Source organism: Elephantulus edwardii, unplaced genomic scaffold (genome assembly GCF_000299155.1).
Source record: "Elephantulus edwardii isolate Elephantulus edwardi_28Jun2011 unplaced genomic scaffold, EleEdw1.0 scaffold00137, whole genome shotgun sequence".
NCBI classification, from domain to species: domain Eukaryota; kingdom Metazoa; phylum Chordata; class Mammalia; order Macroscelidea; family Macroscelididae; genus Elephantulus; species Elephantulus edwardii.
Genome location: NW_006399887.1, coordinates 7,172,642 through 7,184,864, shown reverse-complemented (window position 1 = coordinate 7,184,864; position 12,223 = coordinate 7,172,642). Strand labels below are relative to the sequence as shown.

At 39.1% G+C, this 12,223-nt stretch overlaps 1 protein-coding gene across 2 annotated transcripts in view; it reads right to left on the bottom strand.

Moving 5' to 3' along the window:
- Nucleotides 1-12,223, bottom strand: part of GABRA2 (gamma-aminobutyric acid (GABA) A receptor, alpha 2) — a 255,148-nt gene that overhangs the window by 92,787 nt on the left and 150,138 nt on the right. For both annotated transcript variants that reach the window (XM_006894170.1, XM_006894171.1), the window contains exon 7: nucleotides 9,997-10,149. In XM_006894170.1, coding sequence (XP_006894232.1) covers nucleotides 9,997-10,149 — 153 coding nt within the window. The remainder of the gene's footprint in view (nucleotides 1-9,996; nucleotides 10,150-12,223) is intronic.

Here is a 12,223-nt window from a genome sequence, read left to right as displayed (position 1 = left end):
ATTATTTGGCTTACAATCTTTATTAAGTTAATTCTTAATTGTCTGATTTTATTTGTAATACAAATACATGTAAAATGTAAGTATACAGACATGTAAACATATAAATATATGCAAAAATGTAAAAATAAATGAAACGCAAATTACCAAGTTTTTCTATTCTTATTTTTTATGTAATTTTGTCTTAAAGAGCTTTTTCCTTAATAAATCAAATTATAAATTTCATCCAAACTTGTTTTTCAAATAATCTGCAAAAAAATTTTTTTTATTATTTTGAAAACATCAAAAACTATTTTCTTTTGTCTTCTGGTTCATTAATATGTCAATGTTTTTCAATCAGACAGCTAAGAAGATTCCCATGAATCTAAAATCTAGGAAACTTTTTAATAAAGTGCTAACTGAATGGCTTCCACCCCCCCCCCCAAATACTAAAGTGTTTTCATTATTTCTTTAGTATGATTTCATCTTGTGCATTTTCATTAGTCTCAACTGGGTGTCAAAACTTTGTCTCTCATGCTTTGGATAAGCTGCTAGGAGAGGGTATTCCTTGGAGAGGGACAGCAAGCTCGCATAGGTGGAGGGTCAGTAAAGGAGAAGACTCTTGAGATGGATTGACACAACGAATGCAGCAATGGGCTCAAGTGTGTCAGAGATGATGATGAGGCCACAAGCCAGGACATGCTTCAGATGTGTCACTCATAGGGTCTCGATGAGTTGTACTTGATTTGATGGCACCTAATAACATCAAGTTTGGAAGCAGAAGTGGCATCCACTTCGTAAACAATATGCCTCCGGAAACTCTATGAACTTTGATAAATGTTGATAGTTATAGAGGGGCTTCATAGGGTCGCTATGAGCTGTGCTCACTCAAAGGCAATCAACCACCATCACCAACACCAGCAGCAGCACATACTTAACAACTCTGGAAATTATTTGAGTTCTATATAAGCATGAGTAGGGAGCTCTGGTGGCCTAGGGAGCGCTAGTGGTCTAGTGGGTAGGAGTTGCACTGTCAAACCAAAGACACATAGTTCAAGTTCATCAATGGCTCCATGGGAAGAAGACAGACAATCTCCTCCCATGTGATTCACAGTCTTGGAAAATCTCGAGGGTCAAACAGGAGTTCCTTCTGGCTCAGATGTATTGAATTTGATTTTTAATATGCATGAATATAACCATGCTTTGTTTCAGCTTGTTGGTTTTACTCACACTAGATAAAAAGAGTTGATTTTTTCAGAATGAAATATATTCTTATTTCTAATATTTTTTCCTTTCTAAATTTTATATAAGGAAAATAGTCATTGTTGTGAATCCCATTATTAGTCCTACTAATAGTGACTAATAAATCCTGTTATTGGTCTTTGATTCATCAAGTATTTTTGTACTTAGAAGTGCCAAGTTTGTGCTAATACATCGTATATAGAAACTCTGTGTCTGAAAAATGAGGTAGATTACAGGCAAAGAGAAGACTCATAATGAAATGTAATTCACTGCCATAAGAAAGACGTTCTCAAAGGCCTATAGGAAAGGAACTGTAGGGGCATAGTGTAGTGCGTGTTGTACTGCTATCCCAAATGCTGACAGTTCACATCTACCCACTGCTCCCATGAGAGAAAGGTGGACAGCATTTTTTTCCCAATAAGGACCTAAGAGCTTCAGAAAAGAGATGCAGATCACGATGAGCTGAAATTGACTCCATGGCTGTAAGCTGCAATTAGAGTTCTAGGAAATGAGATGGAATCTTTTCCGGAACTTCTTCATGAGTTAGCCAGGAAAAGCACTAACCTGTTGTTGTTGTTGTTGTTGTTGTTATGTGCTATCGAGTTGCTTGTGACTCACAGCGACCCTATGCACAAGAGCCGTAAACCCTGCTCTATCCTGTGTCAGCTTTATTATCTCCAACACAGCTACTCCCAGTACCCCAATCATGGAATCGATCCATCTCATCGAAGGTCTTCCTCTCCTGTGCTGTCCTTCCACTCTCACAAACATGATGTTTAAATAGAACACCATCTACCAACTCAAAGTGAGAACCAGTATAATCTTCAAATTTTTATGAAATGCTAGCATAAGTCCTAACTGCTAGGTAAAGAATTTATCACTTAAAAGTACAGCTCAAGGTATCATACACTAAGTATTGTTTTAAGCTACATCATTCCTTTTGTGTTATGATATTGCCAACTTCTCATTCACTGAGTTTTAAGAACTAAATAATGCCTATGTTTGGAAATTAAACTGTATATGAGCTGAAGCCTCATCATCTTTGCCTCCAAAGGGCACTCTGGTTGCACTCTCTCCAAAAATATTCTACATAATATATTCCTCTATGGAAAACCCTATGAACAGCAGAGGAATATACTGTATAGAGTACGTCAATTATTCTGTAATGAAATAAACAGATTATAAACATGTAATATTAGTACAAAAGAGCAGAGATGTTATTGTAAAGAAAAAGTATTAAAAATCCTCAATAAGCATTTGAGTTGGTAGGTTTATCCTAATTTAAATTTTTCCAATAATATAAACTTTGATATTTTTATAATAACCTTATTTAAATTTTTCCAATAATGTAAACTTTGACATTTTTATATATCAGTACATGCCTTCTACAGCCCCTCCTCCCATTTTTTTTAAAAATTATTACCTTTTCCCTATTCTACTTTTCCTTTACAGGGAGCTCTGGTGACTTAGTGGTAAGGAATGGCACTGCCTACCCAAAGGTATATGGTTCAAATCCCCCAGCCACTCCTCAGGAGAAGGATGCAAATAACTCTTGTTAAAAAAATGGCTATAGGGTCAGTTGTGAGTTGGTTCCAACCTGACTGTATTCAACAACACATATAACCAAAAGGAAGCTCCGGTGGCTTAGTAGTAAGGAAATGCGCTACCAAAGTGAGAGTACATGGTTTGAATCCATCAGCTACTCTGTGGGAGAAAGATGGGCAATTTCCTCTTGTGCTATTTACTGCCTCTGAAAGCCCACTGGAGGGTCCACTATGGGCTGGTTCCAACTTGACAGTACTTAACAAAAACAACAGTTTTGCTTTCCCCCTCCTCCCTACTTATTTCTAATGCATTGAGTTTCTTTACGTAATTCCTCAAGTCTAGTCTTTACAAAAGTTCTGCTGTCATTTTCACAACTTGGTTGGCATTTTCATTTACTATTTTTCAAAGCTACTACTACAGAGGGTCAAGGACTGCAGCCTTCAATATGGACTGAGGCTCAATGTCAAGAAGACAAAAATTCTCACCACTGGACCAATCGGTAGCATCAGGATAGATGGTGAAGAGATTGAGATTGTTCACAGCTTCAGTTTGCTAGGCTCCATGGTTAACACTCTTGGCACCAGTAGCCAGGAAATCAAAAAATGTATTGCGATGGGAAAGTCTGCGGTTAGGGACCTCTCTAAAGTACTCAAGAGCAATGGTGTGTCTCTGGAGACTAAGGTGCACCTGATACAGGCCATGGTTTTTGTAATCACTTGTTGTGCATCAGAGAGTTGGACAATTGACTAGGGAGGATAGAAGGAGAATTGATGCCTTTGAGCTTTGGTGCTGGACAAGAGTTCTGAATGTACCATGGACTGCCAAGAAAACAAACAGATTCATCCTAGAGAGGGTTAAACCAGGCTGCTCCTTGGAGGCAAGACTTCTGCGGCTTCGTCTGACATACTTTGGACATGTTGTAAGGAGAGACAGGTCTTTGGAGAAGGACATCATGCTGGGCAGAGTGGAGGGACAGCGCAGGAGGGGAAGACTCTCTATGAGGTGGATTGATTCAGTGACTGGGGTAATCGGGATGGGTGTGTCGAAGGCAGTGAGATTGGCACAGGATAGAGCACGGTTTAGGGCTGTTGTACATAGGGTCACTATGAGTCGCAAATGACTCGATGGCACATAACAACAACAACAATAACAACTAACATTTTAAGTTTTTCCTTCAGTGGATATAATAAAAGGCCTAATTCCAAGAAAGGAATATTCTGTGTGTGTTCAGTAAACAGCTGCAGAAAAACTAGAAAGAAACACCAACAAAAGTCATCTTGACTCATTTTAAAGAAATAGTGTTCTTCTTTCCTGTGGCTAACTAGACACTATTTTCTTTTCTTTTTTTTTCTTGTTGTGTACCATCAAATCAGATCCAATTGGCACAAAAGGAGATTCCGCCCCCCTTCCCTAGCAAAGCATCTGGTGGATTCAAACCATGCACTTCCAGGATTGCAGAGCAGTTTCTTGCCACTAGGCCAACAAGAGCTCCCTGAGACACCATTTTATGTGTTTTATTTAGAAAATTTTTAATCAGAAATGCCTTTTACTTCTTCAATATCTTTAATGGTTTTTTCCTTTTTTCAACCCTTTCCTCCTAAAACAGAAACGTGGAGGAACCAATACACTTGTAGGAACTTAGGAGTGAACGTCTACTTCAACAACTTAGAACAAGGTACCAACACCTTTAGCTGCAAGTCTTCTTATAAAAGCGGGTGCTATGCTCTACCATGTTAGGTGTAAAAAGAAATAAAATACATGCAATATCCCTAACACATGGCTTAGCATATAAGAGTTTCCTCTCTTAGAATTCAAATAAATGCCATGTACATAATAGGAATAAAAATATTCTAACTCACTTGTCTTTCAAGATATCTCACACTCTCTCTTAAATGTTTAGCCTGTTATATATGAAATATTCTTCCCTTTTATCATTTCTTACCATCATTTCAATTTTATTTTAATTGACTATAATTACTCTCACTGGCTGACATGGGGTGATTTTCACATGGCGACTCTTCACTGAGTTTCTAAGGCTGTAAGTCTTTATGGGAGGAGACTCTCAGCTTCTCCAGCAGAGAACTGGTGTTTTGCTGGTTTGTTTTTGTGGGTTTTTTAATAGTACCAGTTATCTCCAGTATCTAGGCTTTTGTTATATTTTGTTTTTATTTCTTTCATGCTAACCTATTTTGAGATACAGTTGTTGTTTTTTTCCAAGAATCTTAAGTGACTATTCAACACAAGCAAAGCTTTTAAGCAAAATCTTCAAGTGTTTAACAATATGCAAAAAAATCAGATGGTAGCAGTTACAACAGGGAGTATAAACATTTCTTCAAGAGCATTCTTTCAGTATAAACATTTAGCTGTAGATTTTTTAAGGGACATGTCCCAGTGTTTGATGGGAGTCTCATTAACAAGGCTTTGTTCTAGTAGGCTTGATAGGTTTACCTGTTGTCAAAGGTGTTATTAGTCACTGTGCAGGGTTTTCTAAGTCAGAATGGCTGAGTGCTCTAAGGTACTTGTTTATTAGTTTAAGACTCTGTTTATTAGTTAAACATGTCTTAGTTTATTCACTGGTCTTAGTGCTCTTTTAACTCCACAAAGGATTCCAGAAAGTCCTTGTGGAAACCTAGAGACTGGATGAACCCTTAAAATTATTGTTCTGCCCTGACATAAGTTTTAAAATAATAATTTTTTAAAAAAAAAATCTTCAGTGATTTTTTTCTTTTAAGATCTCAGCTGCTAACCCTAAGGTTGATGTGATTTGGTTTTGTCTTTTTAAACTTTAATGAAAGTTTACAGAGACTTTGGATTTCCATTTATACATTTTTGCACACTTTCCTCCCTACCTAACCCTCCTCACAGTTTGCTTTTCTCCTTGAAGAGAAAAGGAAAAAATTATTTCATTGTTATACAATGTCCCCCTGCCCCCACTTTACTATGCAGCTCTTATTCTGGACTCTTATCATGAAAATAATACCTAATCATATATTGCCTTTAAACAGGAGAACTGATGTTTTCAAATTACTGACCAATGAGTTAGGAGCTCAACTTGTAATGCCATTATCCATCATCAGAGCACCCTGTCATTGTGTCATCCAAACTCATTTAGGGCTTTGAAAAATCATCTGCATATATTTGATACCACAGATGTAAAGATATGCATGTGTGCATTGGAGTGTTTTCTTATTATCCTTTTTGTCTTTTAGGGTATTGTTCATTTCTTGTTTTCTTCCTCATCATCTGATGGTTCTTATTAAGCTTTTTATTTTCTAAGTTCTGAAATATTAGTATTTTTAAGGATTCTGTCTTCTGTTTTCTCATTCACTCATCAATGGCATCTGACAACAATAACAATGAAAATTTACCTAGAAGATATGCTTTAAATGTTATATGATATAGTTATATGATATAGTAGCTGATGATTCCTGTATCAATTTACCTGTGTTTCATAAACATAATTTCACAGGGTTACTGGGCATCAAAACTGGTATCACAAAGAATGTCAAAGTCCACATAATTCAAGTTACATCATGATTGTGATTTTTCTTCTCTTGTGCCTTTGTTTTTATCAACATCATTATTATTCATTTAGAATGCTGTACATTCTTACGGCTATACGGCATTACTAAATAGTGGCCCTCAAAGACATATACAAGAAATTCCTGATTTTACAAATATAACCTTATTTGAAATATTTCATTTTGTCCATGTAATGCAATAGCATCTCAAGCTGAAATTGTTCTGCATTTACAGTGGGACTCAAATCCAATGATGAATGTCTTTATATGAGAGATGAGAAAAATTCTGCCACCTAATTTGTAATGACTTGTTGTAGCAGCCAGAGGAATCTGATACGGCAAATATTCACTAAATCCATTAATTTCATACCCTAAGGTGTGCCCGATCTAGGTCGTGGTCTTCACAATTACTTTTTACATTTCAGAGGGCTGGGCAGTGATTAAGGTTGAGAGAAAAAAGACAACAATGCCTTTGAGTTATGGAGCTGGAGAAGAGTGTTGAACATCTCCTGGATTTCCAAGAGTCCAAACAAGTGTGCCCTGGAGAGGTGAAACCCAGCTGGAAGCAAGGAATGCCAAGCTCTGGCTGATATACTTTGAGCATGTTGCCAAGAGGGGCCAGTCCTTGGGAAAAATATCATGCTTGAAGGATGGAAGGACAGCACAAGAAAGGAAGACGCTAGAGGAGATGGACTGACATAGTAACTGGGGTAATGGGGTAGGTGTGTCAGAAACGGGGTGAGATTGGCTCAGGATAAGACAGGGTTCATAGTGTTCACAGTGATAAGGCAGTGTTCATGGTGCATCGCTGAGTCTCAGGCAACCCGACGGCACATACAGCAGCATCAATCATTTGACTATACTTGTTTCCCTCTTACTTCTGAGGAGGAACTGAAGTGCTTGCTGCAGAGGGTCAAGGACTGCAGCTTTCAATATGGATTGAGGCTCAATGTCAAGAAGACAAAGATTCTCACCACTGGACCAATTGGTAGCATCAGGATGGATGGTGAAGAGATTGAGACTATTCACAGCTTTAGTCCGCTTGGCTCCACAATCAACACTCTTGGCACCAGTAGCCAGGAAATTAAAAGATGTTTTGCCATGGGAAAGTCTGCTGTTAGGGACCTCTCTAAAGTACTTAAGAGCAATGGTGTCTCTCTGGAGACTAAAGTGTGTCTGATACACGCCATGGTCTTTGCAATCACTCGTTATTCATCAGAGAGTTGGACAATGACTAAGGAGGATAGAAGGAAAACTGATACCTTTGAGCATTGGTGTTTGAATGACTAAGGAAGATAGAAGGAAAACTGATACCTTTGAGCATTGGTGTTGGAGAAGAGTATTGAGGGTACCATGGACTGCTAGGAAAACAAACAGATTCGCTCTGGAGAGGGTTAAACCGGATGGCTCCTTCGAGGCAAAGATTCTGAGGCTTTTTCTGACATATTTTGGTCATGCTGTAAGGAGAGACTGGTCTTTGGAGAAGGACATCATGCTTGGGAGGGTAGAGGGCAGGTGCAGGAGGGGAAGGTCCTCTATGAGGTGGAATGATTTGGTGACTGGGGGATTCGGGATGGGTGTGTTGGAGACAATGCGATTGGCAGAGGGCATAGCAGAGTTTAGGGCTTTGTACATAGGGTCGCTATGAATCACAAGCAACTCGACGGCACATAATAACACTTCTTCATTTGGTAATGAACAAGGATAGGCAGCACTTGAGTTATTTCATAACCCCTGACTTGTCTGTTTCTTGGTCTTTTTATCTTCTTTAACTTTTTCTTTTAAATTTAATACTGGTTTACATAGAAAGTTCACAAAAGTTCATATGCATTGTTTTTCACACCAGATCGTCCCCCTTTCCTTTATCCATCCCTCTATCCACTCACTAAATTGTGTGACCTCTCCTTGGATCCTTGTACTTGTTCTTTTTGATTTTCAATCACTCTTTTTATTCCGTTAACAGAATTCCTAAAGCAAAATTAGGAGATTAATGACGACTATAAAGCAGTAACAGAACACTTATTAAACACCAGACCCTCTTTTAAAGAATACACAAAAACATAGATCATTATAACAGCCTGTTCAATAAAGGGCGAGAGTATAACACTGGCCTAAAAGTCCAACACTCTTGGCACCAGCAGCCAGGAAATCAAAAAACATATTGCAATGCGAAAGTCTGCTGTTTGGGACCTCTCTAAAGTACTCAAGAGCAACGGTGTCTCTCTGGAGACTAAGGTGCACCTGATACAGGCCATGGTCTTTGCAGTCACTTGTTATGCATCAGAGAGTTGAACAATGACTAGGGAGCATAGAAGGAGAATTGATGCCTTTGAGCTGTGGTGCTGGAGTAAAGTATTGAATGTACCATGGACTGCCAAGAAAAACAGATTCATCCTGGAGAGGGTTAAACCAGGCTATTCCTTGGAGGCAAGGATTCTGTGGCTTCGTCTGACATACTTTGTATATGTTGTAAGGAGGGACAGGTCCTTGAAGGACATCATGCTTGGGAGGGTGGAGGGACAGCACAGGAGGGGAAGACCCTCTATGAGGTGGATTGATTCGGTGACTGGGGTAATAGGGATGGGTGTGTCAGAGGCAGTGCTATTGGCACAGGACAGAGCAGAGTTTAGGGCTGTTGTACATAGGGTCGCTATGAATTGCAAAAGACTCGACGGCACATAACAACAACAACAAAAGATTTTTCTTCTCATTTTCTCATACTGACTTCCAACAGTATTTCTAAGCATCAGTGGAACAACACACTATTACTGAGCTTACCATGCCCTCTCATCCCTCCATTACAAATTTACTCATTTGACTTGTGACGTTTGCCCTAATCCCACTGCTTGGGTAACTCCTACCCATCTTTCGAGATTAGCTCAATTGTTAACTAAGTTACAGGTACCTAGTGACAGTTAACTAAGTTACTGAGTTACCTAGTGACAGTTGTTTGCCATAACAGCTTGTATGTGTCTCTTCTTCGGTGCTTTCATTCTGGTTCCATCCTGATTATTCTAGGGAGCCCCACTATACTGAACTGACTTAATACAGGCACTATACTGTAGATGTACTGTTTTTCAATCTTCAGGGCCTGCTGCAGTATCTGGCTCTCAACGAAATTCTAAGTGAATGAGTGAGACAGACACACAAAGATAATCTACTTTCTATAAAAATGTGTTCAGCCTAATTTATTTACTTAAAGTGCCACATCTGCACTTCCCTGCATGATTTTAATTACTTTTTCACTAAATATACTAAAGAAAGGGAGTAAGGTCTTCTCCCACTCACTCGTTTCCCTGGCATTACTAAAAGTATCTTTCTTCTTCTTCTAAAAAAAACAAAAATAAGCATATGAAACATACCAAGCCTACAAATACAGTCCTGTTGCTCTCTAAATTAAAAGCTCTCAAGAAAATTCTCCTCAATCAAACACAAAGACAGATGTTGACAAGCAATATGATGGGGCATACAGAAGACATAATTTACTTCCAGAACATCTGAGTGCTCTTTAAGTCTTTTAACAGTGTGATACCAACTGCACTGATTGCATTTTACCTGCATCACAGTTTCCTCATCTCTAAGGTGAAATCAATACATCCTCCCCGCCCACACACTGCAAGCACTGAAGTGAGGATCAAAAGAAATAATGCTTTTGTAAGCGCACTGTGAAATATAATGTGTTGTCCAACAAAATCTGTAGCTCTTCACTCACCAAACACCGTTCTTGCAGGCACTGATTCTCGGTTAAGCCAGAATGACACTTGGGAGAGAATGACAGTCATGATGCAAGGCAGATATGTCTGGATCACAAAATACCCAATCTTTCTTTTCAAGTGGAAATGAGCTGTCATTACAGTATATTCACCTGGAAGAAAAATTTAAGAAGCTTAAGGAACTGTAATAGTCAAAGAGTCTGAGCATTTTTGAAAATGAAAAGGATTAAAGAAACAACATCCTCTAATAAAAATAAAAACCTATCAAGAATGTGACAGAAAAAGTATATCACCTTTAAATATCTTATTAGCATATCAAGGGCATTAAAAGGAGAATTTTAATCCCAGCAAAATACTTGTACTCTATGTCCTATGGCTACAGCATTCATTTGTCTCTATGGTGTTCTGCTCTTTGACCAGGGGGATGAGAAATTCCTCAATGCTTTCTTTCTGCAACATGGGCTCAAGTTTTCATCTCCAGGGCACCAGACTTAAGTCTCTGCTCATTGCTCTAAGTGAGTTCCCTGTAGCTTCTTAAAGAATTAATCTCTGGCCAGTTCTTTGCTTCTTTGTGCTATAGTAGATAAACTTCTGGCTGGGTGGCTGTAATGAGAACTAATCATATAATTCAAGAGAATAAGAGTCTAATAGATCTTGAGGAAGTCTTCTTCTGCTGGCTCTGGTTCAAAGTCCTGGTTTGTTGGGGATATCCACATGGCATGAGTATTTCTCCACTCAAACTTCCTTATTTCTGTGGCTCAGAAGCTCTGGTGGTGTAGTACATAGGGGGTAGCATTGTTAACCCAAAGGTGGTGCCTCTTCTGAGAGAGAAAGACGGGGAAATCTCCTCCCATCCAATTTACAGCTGCTGAAAGCCCATCTGAGCCACGTTGCTAATGTATGCCCCATCAGTCAATCAATGAACAATGATCTGAACCCTGCCTTGTACTGAGCCTTCCTCACCATCTCCAAATTGGTTCCAAATTCACAACAATGAGTTTTGTGAACTTTTGTGTTTTATCTACTCTTTTTATGGCTCCAAAGTGATTGTCTTAAAACACACCCAAAGCTGATACTGCTCATTAACATAACAAAGAAATCTCCAAGTCTGGACGAGTCTGAGTTCACAAGACTATGGTTTAGGATTTTACAGCATATATTTTGGGGGAGTACCCCAGTCAAGCTATTAACAAGCTGCACCTGGAAAAGGGTGGGCTCCTCCTGCAGATGTTTCACCCTTCACCCCCTCACCAATTCAGAGTTTCTCCTAGTTTTCCGTCTGTTGTAATTCTCTCCAGCCAATTCTAGTCGATCCTCAGAGCTAGACTCCTTTCTGCTTTATGAGTTTTAATTATTGCCAGATGTAAGATAATTAGTCTACACAGCTGCTTTTCTTAGATGAGGGGGGCCCACTGAAGAGGGCATCAGCTTTCCCACACAGGCCAGTAGTAATTATCCATAAATCAAGTGCTACATAATCATAAATTAGCCAGGATGGGGGTGGGGGGAGAGAATTAGCAAACTAGGAAGACTGGAACACTTGTTGGGGTAAATGTTAAAATTGACTCATATGAGAAGATATGCATTTAATAGGCAGTGTCTCTAAGGCCAGGATTTCTCAAACTTTAATATACATGCCAATCTTCTAGGAATCTTGTTAAGATGAAGATCCTGATTCACTTGTGGCTCTGAATTTCTAAAATGTCCAAATAAAATCAATACTGCTGGTCCTCAGACCGCAAAAACAGACTTTCAGCTCTCTCTTTTATTCCTTACCATCATCAAGTAGGAACTGATGCATGCTGACCCTCCAGCATGTTTTCAGAGGCTGTAAATTGCAGGGGAAGAGAGTGTTCAACTTTCTGCTGTGAAACAGCTGGTGGATTTGAACTAAGACAGAGTCCAAGGTGCAACTCCCCATGGCCTGCTCCACTAGCGCTCCTTTTAGCCTATCTGTTGGTTGGATAGTATGTGCTTTTTGAGTCAGAAGTGACTCAGAGCTGACCATCCATCAGGTTTTCAGAGGCTGTAAATCTATTGGGATGTGACTGCCCATTTTCTTCCACTGAGCAGCTCTTGGATTCAAACCTTGTGCTTTTGATTTGAAATACAACTTCTTATCACTAGGCCACCACCACTCCCTTGAGCCTATCCAGAAGACAAAAAATCCCACTTTAAACTAGGAGTACGCAATGAGGGTTGCAGAGTGGATTATATTTGGGGTTG